The 21,458-nt window shown below is 33.6% G+C and overlaps 1 protein-coding gene across 44 annotated transcripts in view; it reads right to left on the bottom strand.

The window, feature by feature from the left end:
* The window catches only part of UNC80 (unc-80 subunit of NALCN channel complex), a 232,044-nt gene that overhangs the window by 139,125 nt on the left and 71,461 nt on the right, over positions 1 to 21,458 (bottom strand). For all 44 annotated transcript variants that reach the window (XR_013519086.1, XM_035305573.3, XM_035305581.3 and 41 more), the window contains one exon: positions 16,310 to 16,482. Coding sequence is in view for 43 of the 44 variants with exons in the window: in XM_035305573.3 (XP_035161464.2) it covers positions 16,310 to 16,482 (173 nt within the window). In the remaining variant the exon portion in view is untranslated. The remainder of the gene's footprint in view (positions 1 to 16,309; positions 16,483 to 21,458) is intronic.

Here is a 21,458-nt window from a genome sequence, read left to right as displayed (position 1 = left end):
TTGCTTAAAAATTAGTTGTTTAAGAAGCTCAAGGCATTTTTGAATCAAAACCAATTTCAGCTCTCCTGCTCTCAAAAACTTCTCATGATAAAATGCAGATATTATCAGTTATAGACTGTGGGAAATTCTAATCCAAGTTTGGAAATGAAATTGAGATCAATATGATAATAATTCTTATTACTATAGGGCAAAACAATAAGGGGATGGTTGGTTATTATCTGATGAATTTGATGCGTGTAAATAGCCAAACCCACTAATGTTTGGAAATGTGACTGTTTGCATCAAGGATGATGACATAGAGTCATTCAAATATTGTCTTTTTATTATAATCCTTATTAGCCTAGTGGATGATGGAAGGCTTAGAAATTCTGTATTCAAGAGGGCAGTGAATAATACCAATTTCTGGGGCTATTTTAGTATGTATATTACTATACTGAAAATTGAAGGTGATGTTAAGGTACAAAGATAAGGGTGCTAAGGTCCAAAATTATTAGTTAGCAACAGCTAATTATGTTTGCTGAGTTTGCAGTGTATGTCAACAGCATTCAAGGAATTCTAGTGTGAGTGTGGCTAGGAGAAATTGTTTTCATTCAATTCCTTTTAAAAGGTAGTTTCGAAAGTATCGATTTTAGGGGCAGGGTTATGGAATACCTCGGACAAAGGATTCCTCCTGAGCATAAACGAAAGTCGATTTTCTCTCTTTTGATGGTGCTTACCTCTTATGGCTCAGTGCAATCTGAAGAAGCAGCAAAAGATGGAGGCATGACATAATGGATAGGGATGGATTCACATCACAGAGAAAAACAGCACAAATGGAGAAAAATGAATCGGAAGAATGCTGCATAGCTGAAAAGAACCACAGAGTATCAGAGGCACAGTTACAGGTGAACATTTAAACAAAATTGGACACCATTGGAATACCATAGAGAATTTGCTGGTGGTCCTAAAAGAAAATTAGGCATATTTAAATTTCTTCTTTCTTATTAACGTTTCTGCTCAGATCCCTTTTTATGCTCCATGATGTCACAGAGAGACTTCTATTCCATTATATTATAACTTTGTAGTTTCCAGACAAGCAAGAATCCATTTTAACTGGGAAGGCAAAATATTAGATTGAACCTATGAAATTTCTAAATTTGAAGGTCAAAAATAGTCATATCAGCAACTTCACATGGTTCAATCTTGTACAAGGTATTCTCTGCATTGGTTACAGGGTTGTCTAGTTAAAATTACAAAAAGTCAAATGAATGTCATTGCACAGCATGGGAGTCTCTAGCAGTCTACAGCTAGAAAACTTCAAGATTCTGGCTACTTTCCTTGACTTCTTTGCCATTTTTTCCTTGAATTTTATAAGATCATTATGTATGTTGAATACTTCCTTTATGAAAGTGAGGCAGAGAATTTAGATACTAATTTCAGCAGCTGTGCTTTATTTTGCCTGGAGACCTAGAAAATATTGTTGCCAAGGTATGATGGTTAATTGAAGCTTATAATTGCAATACATTCGTTTCCCTGGAGGAGTATATCTAAGCTTATTATGTGCGAAGAAACCTTGACTGATCCTGAAAACTCATATAACACTGGACGGAAACTAACTGTTTTTAAAGACTAAATATTTTATATGGGCCCCTGGGTAATTACATAATTTTTTATTGCCTTACAAAATAAAATATAAAGTTGTTGCTGCTGCAGGATACCTGTTTATTTACAACCAATGGGAATAAACAGTTATTGTGGGTCTTAGTAAGTATTGGAAAGTTCTTTGCTAGAGGGTATATACTTCTGAGTCAGTATTTATTACTTAGCTTGTATTGAATTCTCTGCCTGACTGAGATCAATAAATAACTGGCTCACTGCTAACAGGCTGCCTCCATCCCTGCCCATTTCTACAGTAGCTGTGAGTAGGCTGAAGACCAACATTATCGTTTAGTACATGGTCTGGAAGGTGAGTCATTTTAGCACTTACTCAGATCATGCTAATATTTTGGGTATTTTGAAAACCAAATGAAGACTTCTGTTTCTGGCAATATGGTAAGTTAAGAGTAAAGAATTCATTTGATTTAGAACACCTGAAATGGTGGGTAAAATATCAAAAAATGTCTATTTTTATTTTGCTTTTGTTTCTAAAGTGAGATTGAAGACAACTGGAGAGTAAAAATTACAAGAAAGTGCAATTCCGGGGGAGGGGGTGGGGATAAACTAGATATAAACATTTATTCTGAAGGTTTCCGATGACTAGAGAGAGACCAAATGGGTTTCCAATGGGCCACAAGTTAAAAGTTGGCACAATTGGTGGTTGGGTCATGTACTCTTCTGTCATAAAGCCAGGATCTCAGGTAGAAGCCACCCTCAGTGTACAAAGAAGAAAAAAATCTGCTCTAAAGGAGTTGGTTTGTCTGACAAGGTTTGGCTCTGGGTAGGACAGAGGGGATAAAAAGGGAAAAAAGTCTTTTATGAGCGTGCTTAACAATATCCCACATTCCCATAAAAGTTTGGAGCACCAAGAATGGGCTAATTTCATGCCCCCCTGACCCCAAAAATAATTTTTAAAATGTTCTTAGAATATTTCCAGGTGTCTGACAAAAATAAATGAAAATTCTCTCTGGAGAAGTACTTTATTTAAACCAGTACTTCTCAAGTCTTCATATTTGAGCCTAGGAGTCACTTAGGAAGATGGATAAAATAAATTCCTTGGCTCCATCCCCAGATATTCTGATTCAGGAGATCTATTGTAGGGAATAGAAATTTGCATTTGTCACAGGCTCACAGGTGAAGCTGATATTGCTGGTCCACTGAAAACACTACTGCTAACACAAGTCTTAAATAATTCCCACAGATAAAGTCCCATAAAGGAATTCATAAAGGAATGAGCTAGATTATATTTCAAAATAACTAGAAGAGAAAATTTGAAATGCTCCCAACAGAAAGAAATGATAAATGTTTGAGCTGATAGAGATTCCAGTTATCCTGATTTAATCATTACACATTGTATACATACATCAACATATCACATGCATTCCACAAACATGCACAACTATTATGTATCAATAAAAAAGTACGACATAAAATAATCCATTATGAATAAGTGTTAGAAGAAATAACAAAGGGCAGAATAAAGTTCACAAGGACCGTGGTTGTTGGAATCAGTGTATCAAACACATCTAAAGATAAATGTGAGTATGGAAAGTATGATGAAGGAATCAGATAATCCAAGTTGATTAGGAAGTTTTAAAACAAAATTTAAATAGAAATTTTACAAATAAAAAATATAGTACTTGAAACTTAAAACTCAATAGATAGACTAAAACACAGATTATATCAGGCTTTTCCAACTGCAATACTATTGACTATTTGGGTCAGATGATTCTGTGTGTGTGTGTGTGTGTGTGTGTCAGGGTGTATTTTGTATTATGGAATGCTTATCTGCATCTTTGGTATTTACCCAATTCCCAAGTTGTGGCAACTGAAAATTCCTCCAGATATTGCTAAATGTCCCCTGATGGGCAAAACTACCCTTTGTTAAGAACCGTGAGATCAGACACAGTTGAAGAGAAAAGGTGAAGTGGAAAATACATCTGATAAAATAATCCAGAATTTAGCACACACACAGAGAGAGGGAGAGAGACAAAATGAAAAATATGAGAGGTTATAAAAAACAGAAAATAAAATGAAAAGATCTATCTTATATTTTTTCAATTTACAGAAGGAAAGATTAAAGAAAACGTGAAGGACACAATATTGAAAAGGTAAGTTGAGAATTTTTATCATAAGTATCATATATTAATTACATAATTCAAGTACCTAATGAACCGCAAATACAAAAAATACTAAGAACATTTTAGTAAAACTGAAAAATATAAACAATAAAGGGAAGATATTCAAAGTGACTACAGTGAGAGAAGGGAAGATTACCTATAAATTATTATTGTCAATTAAGCCATAAAAGAATGAGATAATGTCTTTGAAGTATAGAAAGACAATGTTAGCCTATTATTACAATTCTAGCAAAAGTATCTTCAAGTTGAGATCAAAATAAAGATACTTTCTTTCTTTCTTTTTCTGTAGATAGCAACTGCTATAGATTCTTTTATTTATTTTTTTATTTAGTTAGGTTTTTTTCTTTTTTTAATTCCATTTTAGGTTTTGGGGTACATGTGAGAACATGCAAGATTGTTGCGTAGGTGGACACATGGCAGTGTGATTTGCTGCTTTCCTTCCCATCATCTATATCTGGTATTTCTCCCCATGCTATCTCTCCCCAACTCCCCACCCCCTACTGTCCCTCCCCTATTTTCCCCCAATAGACCCCAGTGTGTGATGCTCCCCTCCCTGTGTCCACGTGTTCTCATTGTTCAACACCCACCTATGAGTGAGAACATGCAGTGTTTGATTTTCTGTTCTCGTGTCAGTTTGCTGAGAATGATGGTTTCCAGGTTCATCCATGTCCCTACAAAGGACATGAACTCATTTTTTATGGCTGCCTAGTATTCCATGGTGTATATGTGCCACATTTTCCCTGTCCAGTCTATCATCGAATGGGCATTTGGGTTGGTTCCAAGTCTTTGCTATTGTAAACTGTGCTGCAATGAACATTTGTGTGCATGTATCCTTATACTAGAATGATTTATAATCCTTTGGATATATACCCAGTAATGGGATTGCTGGGTCAAGACATTTTCAATTAAACTGTAGCTGAGAGAGTTACAGCCAATTGTCACTAGAGACAATTCTGAGATAATCTTAGAAGGAATATCTAAGATTCAAGGAGAAATGGTGAACAAAGAATACGTTAAATTCTGGGAATAAATTTAGAACTCACTTTCTGAAAAATCAACACAAATAATGTCTAATTTGTGAATATTAATGCAAAAACAAGATAGAACTAAATCTTAAACAACAGTTGTTTGCAGATGATATGATTTTATATGTGGAAAACTCCATCATCTCAGCCCCAAAACTCCTTAAACTGATAAGCTATTTCAGCAAGGTCTCAGAATAGAAAATCATTTTGCAAAAAAATCACAAGTATTACTTTACACCAAAGGTAGACAAACAGAGAGCCAAATCATGAGTGAACTCCCATTCACAATTGCTACAAAGAGATTAAAATACCTAGGAATACAGCTAACAAGGGATGTGAAGGACCTCTTCAAGGAGAACTACAAACCACTGCTCAAGGAAATAAGAGGACACAAACAGATGGAAAAACACTCCATGTTCATGGATAGGAAGAATCAAGGTCATGAAAATGGCCATACTGCCCAAAGTAATTTATAGATTCAATTCTATTCCCATTAAACGAACATTGACATTCTTCACAGGATTTGAAAAAAACTATTCTAAATTTTATATGGAATCAAAGAAGACCCCATGTAGCCAAGACAATGCTAAGCAACAAGAACAAAGCTGGAGGCATCATGCTACCTGACTTCAAACTGTACTACAATAACCAAAACAGCATGGTACTGGTACCAAAACAGACTTACAGACCAATGGAGCAGACCAGAGACCTCAGAAATAAGACCATATATCCACAACCATCTAATCTTCGACAATCCTGCCAAAAACAATCAATGTTCAGTAAATGGCGCTGGGAAAACTGGCTAGCCGTAAACAGAAAACTAAAATTGGACCCCTTTGTTATACCTTATATAATAATTAATTCAAGATGAATTGAAGACTTAAATGTAAAACATAAAATCATAAAACACAAAACCATAAAAACCCTAGAAGAAAACCTAGGCAATACCATTCTGGTCACTGGCATGGGCAAACACTTCATGACAAAAACACTAAAAGCAATGGCAACAAAAGCCAGAATTGACAAATGGGATCTAATTAAACGAAAAAGCTTCTGCACACCAAAAGAAACTATTGTCAGAGTGAACAAGCCACGTATAGAATGGGAGACAATTTTTGCAATCTACCCATCTGACAAAGGTCTAATATCCAAAATTTACAAAGAACATAAACAAATTTACAGGAAAAAAAAAACCCCATCCAAAAGTGGGCAAAGGATATGAACAGACACCTCTCAAAAGAAGACATTTATCTGCTAACAAACATGAAAAAAAAAAAAGCTCAACATACTGATCATCAGAGAAATGCAAATAAAAACCACAGTGAGATACCATCTCATGCTAGTCAGAATGGAGACTATTAAAAGTCAGGAAATAATAGATGCTGGTGAGGCTCTTAGAGAAATAAGAATGCTTTTACACTGTTGATGGGAATGTAAATTAGTTCAACCATTGTGGAAGGCAGTATGGTGATTCCTCAAGGATCTAGAACCAGAAATATCATTTGACCCAGCAGTCCCACTACTGAGTATATACCAAAGGAATATAAATCATTCTACTATAAAGATGCATTCACATGTATGTTTATTGCAGGACTGTTTACAATAGCAAAGACATAGAACCAACCCAAATGCCCACCAATAATAGATTAGATAAAGAAAATGTGGTACATACACACCATGGAATAGTATGCAGCCATAAAAATAGTGAGATCATGTACTTTGCAGGGACATGGATGAAGCTGGAAGCTATCAGCCTCAGCAAACTAACGGGAACAGAACACTGCATGTTCTCACTCATAAATGAAAGCTGAACAATGAGAATACATGGACACAGAGAGGTAAACAGCACACACCAGGTCCTGTTAGGAGATAGGGGAAGAAACTTGGAGGATGAATGTATAGGTGCAGAAAACAACCAGGGCACACATACACCTATGTAATGAGCCTGCATGTTTTGCGCATGTATCCCATTTTTTTAAGAAAAAAATTTTAAAAATTCATTGATTTTAGACTTGGTTAAATAAGTATGTGATTCTATAAACATAAAGAGAATATAATAATCTACAAACTAGTAAAGGAAAATAACTTTTAAAATGTGAAACTGTATCAAAGCAAGATAAATAAACCCTAACACAGAATCTAAAAGAAGGCATGAAATTGGAACACACACACACTGAAATAATAAAAACATAATAAATAAAAATGACAGAAGTGAATCTAAATATATCAGTAATCACAATCTGTACAAATAGACTAAATTTTCTAGAAAAAAATTGTTTAGTTGGTGAAAAAATCTAAGTCTAAATGTTTTCCTTTTTTTTTTCTTTTTGTAAACAGGGTTTCACTCTGTTGCCCAGACTGGAGTGTAGTTGCATTGTGATCTCAGCTCACTGCAACCTCCATTTCCTGGGTTCAAGCTATTCTTGTGCCTCTGTTTCCCAAGAAGCTGGGATTATAGGCATGTTCCACCACGTGTGGCTAATTTTTGTATTTTTAGTAGAGATGGGGTTTTACCATGCTGGCCAGGCTGGTTTTGAACCCCTTACCTCAAGTCATTCATCTGCCCCTTGGCTTTCTAAAGTGCTGTGATTACAGGTGTGAGTGACTATGCCCAGCCCAAATACATGCTTTTAATACGACACACACCTAAGCAGCAAACAGAAAAGTTGAAAGTAAAGGATTGGCAAAAAGACATGCCTGGCCAATACTAACCTAATGAAATTGCTGTAGCTATATTAGTATTGTAGAAAAGCGTACCTTAAGGTAGAGAATATTACTAAAATTCAACCTGCCAATTGATGGTAATAAGAAGTTCAAATCATTAGAAGTTTGTAATTATCTAAACCTGTTTGCTTCCACAGAAATAGAACAAAAAATGTCATTGCTGTAAAGATAAATAAACATATTTGCCATCACTGTGAGGATTTCCAACACAATAACAGTAATTGATAGAACAAACAGTGAGAAAACAATAAGAATGTAGATTCAAATAACCCAATTAGCAAGTTTGATCTTATGTATATCAATCACTGTTTTCTACAACTGGAGAATATAAATTCTTTTCGACAAACATGAAACATTTATAAAAACTGATAATATTCTAGGTCATAAAGGAAGACTACGTTAATTCTAAAAAATCAGTAACTTAGAATCAATAACAAAAATTCATTTCTAACAAAACCCTGGATTTTATCAATTGAAACACACACATGTAAATACCTACGAGTCAAAAAGAATATAATTTAAAAAATTAGAAAGTACTTAAAAGTAAGTTAAAACAAAAATACTGCTTATCAAAATTTATGGTATGCAGTTTTAAGTAGTTCTTAGAGGAAAATTAATAGCTAAGTTCTTAGTTTAGAACAGAGAAATGAATATCAATGAACTGAATAATCAACTTCACTAAATAATGTGATTATACCAAAGCACGAGAGAAAATAATAAAAATAAGAGCAGGCATTAATAAATTAGAGAGCAAACATATAACAGAAAGATTTAAAAAGATAATGAAATTGATAAATGACTGGTATGCCTAGTTAAAAAATTGGAAACAATTTTAGAAATAAAAACATATAAAATAACTACAGATACTGCAAATATCAAAACTAAGAATGTATTCTAATCAATTTTATACCAGCAAACCTTAAAATATAGGTTAAATTGATAAATTACTGAAAAAAATTAAACTGTCTCAGGAAGAAATAGAACTTTTGAATAATCAATTCAGATCTGAATTTCTATTTGAATTTTAATTATCTCTAAATATATCTGTGGACTCAATGCAATTCCAAGAATAAATCAAAGGATTTTTCATGGACTCTGATAAGCTAATTATAAAATTCATGTGGAATAACAAAGAGCCACGAGTAGCCTAAGTGATGTTTAAAGTTCTAACTATTAATACAGGGTAGGATGACTCAGGATACACAGAAAATGGAATAAAACAAAACCCAGGCTGGGCATGGTGGCTCACTCCTGTAATCCACTTTGGGAGGCCAAGTCTGGTGGATCACCTAAGGTCAGGAGTTCAAGACCAGCCTGACCAATATGATGAAACCCCATCTCTACAAAAAGTACAAAAATTAGCTGGGCATGATGGCAGGCACCTGTGGTCCCAGCTACTTGGGAGGCTGAGACAGGAGAATTACTTCAATCTGCGAGGCAGAGGTTGCAGTGAGCTGAGATTACACCACTGCACTCCAGTCTAGGCAACAGAGAAACACTCCACCACAAATAAACAAACAAATCAGAACCCAGAATTACATCATGCCTGTAAGGACACCTGATATTTGATTAAGATGGCGATGCACATTTGAGAAGAATGCATTAACTAGTCAGTGTATTGTGCTAGGATAATTATTTTCCCATGGGAATGAAAGAAATAAAGGAAATAAATTCCTATCTTATGCTAATTACATAGAACATTTTAGTTAAAGACTTAAGTATGAAAGTTAATATTTAAAACTTTTAGAGAAAAATATAAGAATGTCTTTGCTACCATGGAATTTCAAAACAGAAGTGCTATTCATGAGGGAAAATTTTTATGAATTAAATTATATTAAATTAAAATTTCTCTTCATTAAGATATATGAAAAAAATTGAAGAAGAAAACAAGCTGCACACAGGGAGATGATGCAATGTAAAGAACAGAAAAAAGATTAATATTGACATTACCTATAATCTTTTAAAAGTTAGCAATCAAAGATAAATAATCTCCCAGTAAGAGAATGAACAAAAGACACAAATGAAATCTTTTATCAAACAGAAAAAGAAATGGTAAACAAACTGACTAAAAGACTTCTCAAGCGTTAGGTTCGAATACAGATTAAAAGTTATTACTTTAAAGCACCACATTGTTAAAAATAACAATATTGGACAATAAAGTGTTGGCAAGAATAAAGGGAAGCATGAGTTTTCATTACATGTTGGCACTTATTTGGAGTTTTTTGCAACTACTCTCAAATATAATTTGGTATCATACAGCAAAATTGTGACTATAATTTTACTTGTAGGTGCATTTAGGAAACTATATATAAATTGAAGCCCATATACAAAAATATTTATTAACGCATTGCTCAAATTAGCCAGAATTTTGAAAAAAATTAAAATGTCCATCTAATATAGAATGGATATATAAATTGTCGTATGTTCAAACATATGAATACCATTTGTGAGTAAACATTAATATATTAACACTAAATACATCACCAAGGAGGAACTCAAACATAAGGCTAAACAAATTAGAAAAAGGATAGCATGACCTCCTGTAAATTAATTTCAAAATCAGGCAAAACAAACCAAACCCAAACAAAGTAATATATTCTCTAAAGACACACACCAATGTGGTAAAATAAAGAAAGCACGAGAAAGATATTTAAGTTCAGAAGAGCCGTGTCTTCTCAGAGGTAAGGGTGTGTGATTAGGCAAAGAAACACAAACTGGAAATGTTTTATTTCTGTCATGGATATGTCACTTCTAAATTTTTTTCTTCAAATTCTATATATTTATAATATCTATTCATTTTGTTTCTTTTTATTTTATAAGTTCGGGGTACACGCCCAGGATAGGCAGGTGTGCTACATAGGTAAACTTGTACCATGATGGTTTGCTGCACCTATCAACTCATCACCTAGGTATTAAGTCCAGCATGCATTAGCTATTTGTCCTGATGCTCTTCCTTCCCCTGCCCCTCAACCCTGCTGACAGGTCCCAGTGTGTGTTTTTCCCCTCCCTGTGTCCATGTGTTCTCATTGTTCAGCTTCCTCTTAAAGTGAGAGCATGTGGTGTTTGGTTTTCTGTTCCTGCATTAGTTTGCTGAGGAAAATGGCTTCCAGTTCCATTCAAGTCCCTGCAAAGAACATAATCTCATTCCTTTTTATGGCTGCATAGTATTCTATGTTGTATATGTACCACCTTTTTTTAATCCAGTCTATTATGGATGACCATTTGGGTTGATTCCATGTCTTGTATTGTAAATAGTGTTTGCACTATTGTATTGTAAATAGTGTTGCAATAAACATATGTGTGCATGTGCCTTTATAGGAGAATGATTTATATTCCTTAGGGTATATATCCCATAATGGGATTGCTGGGTCAAATGGTATTTCTGGTTCCAGGTCTCTAAGGAATCACCACACTGTCTTCTACAGTGGTTGAACTAATTTGCATTCCCAGCAACAGTGTAAAAGCATTCCTGTTTCTCTAGAGCTTTGCCAGCATCTGTCATTTCTTGACTTTTAAAAATCACTATTCTGACTGGTGTGAAATGGTATCTCACTGTGGTTTTGATTTGTATTTCGCTGATGATCAGTGATTTTGAGCTTTTTTTCATATGTTTGTTGGCTGCATAAATGTCTTTTTTTGAAAAGGGTCCATTCATGTCTTTTGCACACTTTTTGATGGGGTGATTTTCTTGTAAATTTGTTTAAGCTCTTTGTAGATTCTGGATATAAGACTTTTGTCATATAAATAGCAAGATTGCAAAAATTTTCTCCCATTTGGTATGTTGTCTGTTTATTCTGATGATAGTTTATTTTGATGCATATTCATTTTTAAAATCTGCATTCTCATGTCCATCGCGGCACCATTTGCAATAGCCAAGACATAGATTCAACTCAAGTATCCATAAACAGGTGAATGAATAAAGAAAATGCGGCACAGACACAACAATGAAATACTATTCAGGCATTTTTATGCTACATTTCATAGTAAGAATCTTTTAAAAAATTCATTACTACTAGATTAAGAGGATAATTTGATAGTTTTGTTTTATTACTATATTATTTCTAATTTTCTTATGATTCAAAAGAGAATCATATGCTATTTCCTCTTTCATGCATTCCTGTCTCCTTGAAAGGACTTAATTTGCACTAATCATTAAATATCCTGTGATGTTAAGCCCCAATATGATAAATTATATTTAAGGCAATAAGCCTGGAAATAAGTGTGAATTAAACCTACGGTAACTGAAGGTCTTTTTCTAGGGGAGTCCCGGTGTATGTCTCTTTTCCTCACATAATTATAGAGAAATCTTTCACTCTTCAAAGTATTTTAGTTTGAAAAACGATTACATTTAACTACTTCTAAAGCTATCTATTTGTGAGGCTAAATAATTTAACATGAATTAGGTTTCCTCCATCCACAGACTAGGGAGAATTCTATGATCTCATGGATGGTCTTATATTTGTGGAATTGTTCCTAAAGCAAACTGGTATTATTATTATTAGTGTTATTCATGCTAATAAATTACCAGTAAATTAGAAATCACTGTTTGTGCATGTTACAAATTCAACTGGATAAATAAGGATAGACTATTTTACTTGAAATAACAGCCCTTTTGCTTGGACTGTTTAATTTTTCTTTTTATTTTCTTTTTAGTTTTGTATTTGTAGATTACATGAACCTAAAGATAAAATGAATCCTTTCTAAAACATATCTTTTAAAAAGTGCCTTACAGTTGCATCTGATAAATTAACCCTAAAGAGAAAGACTGTGAAGTAAAGCTGTGCTGGACTTAAAAGGGAATCAATTATCCCTGCATTTAGTGGTCACAGCAATAATAAAAGTAGGACTGTTTAAAAGCAAAAAAAGAACACGTTGGCAAAACTTTGAACATTGACATTTCTAGTATTTCTTTCATCTAACAATACCCTTTAATTCTGAAGAAAATTACAATATTAAAAAAATCACATTTAAATTATATTATTTAGGACATAAAATAATGAAAATATTCTATTATAAAAATTATGTCAAAATGCAAAAATTATATTTAAGCTGCACTTAAAAATAAATGTAACAAAGCAAAACAATAAAAGAGAGGTGGGAGAAAATGTAGGATTGAGATATGATGATGAATAGAGCACATTTATTTTTCCCCTCCCCCTTCAAATTCTATTTGATGGAATGGCAGAATCTATGTCTCTATCTCTATATATCTGTATCTATCTATATCAATGTTTGTGTCTACATCTAGATCCACATCTGTATCTCATTTGCATATCTATCATATTAACATCTATGTTTACTTCTATATTCATATCAATTTGTATTATATACATATATCTAAATAAAACCATAATGCATCGAAAAATACATAAAACATATTTAAAAACTGAGCCATTCCTGAAAGACTGGAAGCAGGTGAATGAGATACTGGATGAAACCAAATACAAAGGAAACAAAAGCTAAAATATCTTTAACAATGTGATGCTTTAAAGTAATAACTTTTCATCTTTATTTCAACCTAAAACTTGAGAAGTCTTTTCATCAGTTTATTTACCATTTCTGGTTTTCCTTTGGTAAAATATTTCATTTGTGTCTTTTTTTCATTCTCTTACATTTTTTATGAATTCATTAAGTATTCATACTATAAGGAACACTTCTAAAGATTCAAATACTTTGTGACCATTAAAAGTCATTCACAATCTTTTTTATTATAGGAGACCATATGTATTTAAGCACATTTTTAGTATGCCAAAGAAATACCCATTCTGATTTATTTAAATCATCTTTTTTACAGTGAAAGCATATGGTGTTGCTAAGAGTCCTGAATGGAATCAGAAGAGTCTGCTCTGATGCCAGTTTTTGCAACAACTAATTCATATGACCTTGAGAAAACTCACCTCAGCTCTCAGGGCTTTTGTTTTTTCATATGGAAAACATGCAAATGAAAACACCACTTGATAGAGCCCTTAACATGGTATGATCCATGTTCATGCAGAGATTTCAGCTCTGGACCTCTGAAAGAACATGAGGCCTAGAACTTCTCAGTGAATGAAGGACAATCTGTCAGCTCTCATCAGGTGCTTATTTTACTCTATAAATGGTCAATATAATGAAAATTACTTGACCTATTATTACTATTATCCTCTACTATTATTCCATCATTTTCCAATTTCTACAGTGAGCTTGGCCTGTATTTTTCACTCAGTTTTTCAACAAGTTGAAATAAGATAACTTGTTACAATTGTCCTTAATTTCATTAGTCAGTTACCTGAAAATTCTGGCACCTCAGTTGTCTAAAAATTTTCCAAAAGTATCTGTGACTTAAGGATTAAGCCAAAGATGGATATGATAGTATCTTTGGAGCACTTCAGCTTCGACTGTCTGTAAAGTGGCAAATGTTAATGTGTACTGAACAATTGTTCAACCAGCTTCTGTCACCTTTACTTTCCTAACCACATTTAAGCTATTGGGTATAAAATATAGAATTTATTATGATTGCATGTTTTAAAGTAAGATCCTAAAGTGGTCTCACATACTATTTTTATAAGAGAGTCAGTATGGTAGAATACAAAATAGAAGGGCTTGGATGACAGACCCAGATTCCAATCTAGCTCCATTCTTCACTGACTTTGTAGCCCTGCCTATTAGTCGATCTTTCTGAGCTTCAGTTTTTTTCCTTTGGCACAGGGTGGGTATACAATAAATACCAATCATTCATTAATCAACCTTAGAATGCTGTACACTAAGACATCTGGAGAAAAGATCACTATATAAACACAATCTTCATTGGAAAAAGAGAAAAATAGGTGCAGCCCTCCAGTTGAGTTTTGTTGTATTATCATTAACAGTTAGCACCAGGCCTGGCACATAGGAAGCCCTCAAAAGACATTTGCTGAGTTAATTAATTATTATACGGTGAGTATCTTATAAGTCACATTGACTTTGGGCTTTTTAATACCACCACCCTTGCCGTTTGATGCATTTGATATGTAGAGAACTGCTACTCTCCCTCTCTGACTATATACAGTCCAAAATTACTTACTACTCAGGGAGGAGCTGAGGAGTGCTTTACTCATCATCACTGCTCTCATTATCACCATGTTAGTCCAAGACTTCCCTCTGTTCCCTAATCAAATCCTGCTGCTTATACCACTACTGACATTGCATGTGGTGTTTGATGTTTTCTACCCTTATCAGCACTTTCAATTCATTGCCAACCTGTGAGCTATAAAGTAGGAATCCATAGATATTTTAATAGGCATTTCTTTTACTTGCAAATTAACAACAGAGTATTTCTTAAGCTCAAGTAAGCTGAGGTGTAGTTTATTGACTATTAGTACTTTTGGTGACTGACTGTTCATACACTTTTCCATTGTTCAAATGTTTGTTTGTTATTTTCTAATGAATTTGTTGCATTTATTTATTTTAATCTGCTCCTTTGGGAGTAGAGCAAGATGTGATTAAGACAAACCATGCATGACTCAAAACAGTGACAGCCTAGTTTCCAGTCTCCCACCTAGAAAACAAGGGATTGGCTCTTTGTTTTGTCAAGCTTTCCTGCTGTAGACAGATATCTCACTGTACTTTGATTGTTTAATTGCCTCCAGCCTCTGCTCTCCTGGAGATCTATAACTACTTACATTTTACAGTCACCATAGCACATATCAATATACATTGAACATGCTGCAAATTTTTTAAAATTTGCAAAGGTCACTGCTTAATAATGAGAAATCTTAAATAATGGAAAGTCATCAATTTGGGTGATTATAAATGGTATTACTATTTAAGCCCTAAGTGAAGCCACATACCTTGCTGGTCACTAAATATCCTGAGAGTAAAAGCTGCAAAAGTCATAGAGAAATTTCATGAATTATAAGGTTTGGATTATTTTCCAAGGTAAAATATGAGTGACCACCTGTTACTTACTTGGGTGTCATAAAACCTGAAAAAAGGATCATTTACTGGTATGCTTAAAGTTTTAGTTTTCTGTTTTACTAAAAATCTATTTCAGTTTGCCTTTTTTAAAACTAAAAATAAAACACTTTTATTTCTTGATGTTTACTTGGTATTTTGTACCCAGTGTTTATGCAGCATATGAAGAGTTTATAAATAAAAATCAATAAAAGAAATTGAGAGGCTGAGTTCAAAAGTCACATGTGGGCCTAATTTACCTGATAAAAACACTTTCTAAACAAGATCCACTTCATACTCTTAATCCCTTACATGTGTATAATACCATACAATGTTCAAAGTGCGTTTGTGCAATTCATTTCAATTGATCCTTGCTTCACATTTTTCCTCCAATTGATAGATAATGAAATCAAGACTTCGTGAGTTTAAAAGACTAATACATGGCAGACATAAGACTAATAATGTAATAATAATGGCCCACTTTATTGTGTAGTTCCTATATTTCAGGCACTGTGATGAGGGCTTTATATCTAACATCTCATTTAGTTTTCACACTAGCCCTAGGAGGTAGCTATAGTCTTACTATTGCTCTTACATTCGTTTTACAGAGGTCCAGGTAGTAACTGTCAGAGTGATTTTAAGTCTGACTCCAGAGTCCTTACATGTTTCTACAATCTATTTCTCAGGGCATATTAATTAAGATTTTTCTCCCTTTCTTTTCTCTCACCTCATCATCTTTCTTTCCCCTTTTATCACTAATTCTGAAAAAGCAAAAAAACACAGGCAGATTACAATTGGGGAGTCATACTTACCTCTGTTAACAGTATTACTTGGGATGGGGGGCAGGGTGGGAAAATTATTTCACCAACTTACTAGATCCAATGCAGCTGCTAGGATGGAGGCATCAGGAATTGTCCCCGGCTCACAGCAGTTTAACAGAAATTGGAAGCGTTTCATGCCTTGTCGGATTGCGCCAAGATTCACCACGTTTTTGCTTTTTCCACCATCTTGGTTGGGAGAGAGATGATCATCAAAACTGTGGCAACCTGTAGAAGTGGTGCCGTGGTAAAGGAACGAAAAAAAGAGAGTGTAATGGATCATAGGTTTAAAAAAAGTTTCAAAGGTACCACAGTGTGTTTTCCATAGTGTTGGTCAGAAAACTTTCTCCTTTGTTCCACTTCCTTGCTCTCCACCCTAATGTTTGATTTAAACATATCCTGACTTTTGGGGATCTGGTGACACATGACCTATAAAAATGTAAGATTTTTACCTAAATATTTAAATACAGTGTTTGATCATTTTACTTGCAGGTCTTCTCTTGAATACTAGTAAGAGCCTTTGGTGTATTTAAAAATTATTCTTCCTATAATCAACAACTTCATTTTTATGGAAGTTGCAATCACTTTGCAATTTCAGACCTGTTACAACAAAGTGATACAGCATTGGTACAGCATTGTGTACATTGTGGACAGCATGTTGTACAAATTGATACAACACTGTGGTGAAAGCAAAAACCTTTCTCAGTTACAATGCAAGGAATCACTGACTATTGGAGTTCCAGAGTTAGGGTTACCACTCTAACAATCTGCATTCATAGTAGATAAAAGGGGGTGTTTACAGTTATGGGCCTGAGTTTACCCTGGCAGTTCACCACACGCAAGGATGTCAGCCAACATATCCACTAATGGAAAAATGCGGGCATCTACTCTATGAGGAAACACATCCTTTGGAAGCAATGTAAGCCTGGAACACAGATTCACTTAGACTTTATTACCACCAGATAAAAATATTACAGGAATGCATAAAAATAATTATCATTCTTGGACTACGACTTTCACAGTGACTCAGAATCATTGACATATGTGAGTATGAAACAACATGATCTCTGGGATTTGTTTTAAAATACATTTAAAAGATCAAGAAATACAGATGAAGCAAATATGACAATTTCTAAATTACTTTTTGCAAGTGAGTGATGAATATTTGGGATCTATTGAACCATTCTCTTTACTTTTTGCCTATGTTCTAACATTTTCAGAAGCTTAAAAATGGCTCAGAAGATAATTAAAGTATCATTATCAAAATTTCCTATATTTTATTCTTTATGGATATGTTTATTTTCAGATACAAATATTCCATATTCAAAAATTCAAAATTCAGTAACTTCAGTGCTTTTCTTTTCAGTTAGTATAGCATTTTTAATAGTATGCAAAAGGAACTACCATGAGAAGAATTTGATGGTAGAAAAAATTAAAAAGACAAAATCTCAAATGATACAAAGAGGGAAAGCTACAGATGAGGAACATACAATTCCAGGAGAGCCTTGTTTTCAGGCAGCTCTCTTTCAAAATGCTACTTTATTTCCTCACTGGACATTACCAAAGCTACTAGAACAAGTAATCCTGTTATTTTTTTTATAACTACTGCGTTACTTTATTATTTATATATACCCCTTTAATAGTTTATCAAGAATACTTATATGTATATCAAACAATTCTCAACTATTAAAAAGTATAAACAGTCCCTTAAACTTTGAATTGAAAAGAGATCCCAAATAAAAAGATTTTTATTTTTTGTGAATCCAGTTGTTTTATTATTTGTTGCTGTAATTAAGATTTAAAATACATTAGGTAATAACTGCCTAAAATTTGTAATAGAATTAATACATAAGACCAGACAGATGATAAATGAAGTTATTCTTATTTATCAAATTTATTAAGAACAGTTGCCATCATTTTAGTTAAAGAAGCATTAAGAATATGTATTTCACAATTTTCTTCAATATTTATTTGACGAGATGACTAATTTCAAAAGAATTGCATTCAATATTACTAAAGGAAGTGCCATTTTAATTGAAAGAATTTCAGACATAATGCAGTTAAGGAACGTAAGTAAAATAATGAAGTGAGAAGTCATCAAAACACCCACTGACAGCATGGACCTATATTTTTTGTTTCACAGAGTAATATATATTTATTATAGGGGAGAAGATCAGCAGAATCCTATAAGCACAGGACATAAGAATCATGTTACAAATAAAAGCTAATTATAATGGAAAATTTCCATTGTATTATATTATATAGCATTAATAGGTAAGAATATATGTTTGATATATTTTTGGTACTATATTTGAGCACTTAGTATGTGCCAAGTACTGTATGAAATATTTTATAATTAATTTTATTTTTTGCAATAGCCCTGTAAGTTTTTTAAACTGATTTTTAAAAGGAATGTACTTTTGGTATGTATGGGTATGTTGGCCGGGAGAGGGTAGTGGACAGAAACAGAGAGATAAAGAGAGGAGGAACAGGTGAAGGAACAGGTTAAATAGCTCCATCTGTTTATACCATGGACAGTTATAAAGGCAAGATTTAAATACAGACCTACTGACTGCAAACCTGCACTCTTACCACTATGCCACAGTGAAATCTCTAAAATACTAAGTGTTTATATGGAAGGAAGTCAAACTTCATATTCTGCTGAAGGTAGTTATTATGTTAGAAAAATTTAGTGTAAGAAACAATTCCACATTGCACATATTATATTTCTTGGATTTTCTCCTGTAGCTTTAACGATAAACTGATGATAAAATTGTATCCTGTCAGCATTCCATATTGCACTACTAAAAGAAATGTCAAAAAGTAATTTGGCTTCAAAATGCAATCTTTTTTTTAATCAATTTTTTATAGCAACATACTAGGATGTAAGGATGCCTCTTGGCCTCCTTAGCCATAATGGTTACATTTTTAGCCTAAGTATATTTTAGTCGCATATGTTTAATATTTATTTTTTATGTTAGATATATTGAGGTATAATTATAATTCTATTTACATAGAATACATTTTTATAAGCTTTTAAATCCAAGAAGGGATGTATAAAGATATCCTGCTTGTTTTTTAATATTAGTTTTAATTGACAAGTCATTATCATATACATTTATGGGGACAAAGTTTCAGACATACAAAATCTAGTATTTCCTTAAGCAGTATTTCCTACTGTGTTGATGGCACAGATGAGTACATAGAAGATATGCAGTAAACGTGTCGATTAGTTGAAAAAATTGTTTTAATCAAACACCTTCCCTCAAATAGAGACAACATGATTTTTAAAATGAAATAATTTCAATGAATATGAAACCGCAGAAGAAAAAGATAGCTGACTTCTGAATGCAATTTCAATTCCATATCATGTTCACCAGATACAGTTTTCATTTACTGAAAAACTTTTAAATTTTAAAGAAATTTTTTGGGTATTCCATCTCAACTCAGTGATGTTCAAGTATTGCATTTAAACTGAGGGTAAGAAGGTTTGATGTTTGTTCTCTTTAACAACTTTAAAGAAAGAAACAAAGATATTCTGTAATTAAGATAATTTAGATTAGAAAAGACAACACATCTATCACAGTTGAGTAAGAATCATTTATACACGTAGATTGCAAAGGAAGAAAAGAAATAGAGAGAAAAAAGGAAAGAAGGAAAGAGAGGAAGGAAGGAAAGAAAGGTGAGAGCAAGAAAGAAAGCAAGAGGAAGAAAGAAAAGAGAAGAAAAGAAGAAAGGAAGGAAGGAAAAGAGCAGGTTCAAAAATAGAATGATGCTTGCACAATTAAGGGCAGTAGTTGTTGCAAAATACAATGTACTTGGATTAGCAGGTAATATTGTTTTGGTTCATTACAAATAGCTGGAGATACTTATTTTTTGTAAGCAATTCTAAAGGAATCATCTCACAGAACACCTTTTATAATTTTTAACAAGCAAGAGAACATAGGCAAAGAATAGTGATGTATAAGTTGTATTCTCTTACCAGCCCAAAGCACATATCAATCTCAAATATGATGACTTTGTTTTCTAGACATGCAAAAAGAAACTGTATTTCAGGTATTGTTGACACAAACTCATTGTAGAATCTGGCTCTATGAATATTCCATATGAGATCTTTTCAATATGTGAATGGAAGACAAAGAATATATGAAGTAATGGCTAAAATCTGTAGGAATCATGGTAAGAAAAACACAAAGTCCAGAATGAACTAACATTTTTGAGAAATGCTAATGATAATATGTTTGGAACATGAATAAGAAGGAATGTTAGGCAATTAAAAGAAGAGTGTAAACAACTCAATTATGCTTTTATCTTTTCCACTAATGAGAAAAATCTACAAATAAGGAAGTGTAGTGCCCTGATCGGTTATGTCAGCTACAATGAAATGCCATAGACTGGGTGACTTAAAACAACAAACATTTATTTCTCACAGTTCTGAAGGCTGGAAGTCTGAGATCAGGGTGTCCGCATGGTCAAGTTCTTGGTGATGGCTCTATTCCTGATTATGTCCTCACATGGCCTTTCCTTGGTGTATGCATGCAGAGAGACCTTATGTCTCCTCTTTTTTAATAAGGGCATTGAAATCCCATCACAAGTGCCACCCTTATGACCTTATCTAAACCTAATCACCTCCCAAAGCCTCTACCTCTAAATACCATCACTTTGGGGATTACAGCTTCAAGACAAATTTCTGGGGGACACACATATTCAGTTCTCAGCAGATAGAAAAGGTTCACTTAAGAAGAAATATTCAGGTAGGCATGGTGACTCATGCCTATAATCCTAGCACTTTGAGAAGCCAAGGTAGGAGGATCACTTGAGGCCAGGAGCTCAAGGCCAGTCTGGGCAACATAGCAAGACCTCCATCTCTACAAAAAATGGAAAATAAATTTAGTGGGGCATGGTGGTGCATGTCTGTAGTCCTAACTACTTGCAAGGCTGAGGCAGGAGGATCATTTGAGCCTGGGATTTGAGGCTGCATTGAACTATAATTGTACCACTATACTCTAGCATGGGTGACAGAGGAAGATCCTGTCTCAAAAAGAAAGAAAGAAAGAAGAAGAAAAAGAAAGGAAGAAAGGAAGGAAGGAAGGAAAAAGGAAGAAGGAAGGAAAGACAGAGAAAGGAAGGAAGAAATTAAAAAAAAATAAGAAATATTCACCAAATGTGAGAATAACTTTACCACTGCACTGCAGCATGAGTAA

Source organism: Callithrix jacchus, chromosome 6 (genome assembly GCF_049354715.1).
Source record: "Callithrix jacchus isolate 240 chromosome 6, calJac240_pri, whole genome shotgun sequence".
NCBI classification, from domain to species: Eukaryota; Metazoa; Chordata; class Mammalia; order Primates; family Cebidae; genus Callithrix; species Callithrix jacchus.
This window is presented reverse-complemented; position numbering and strand designations above follow the sequence as displayed.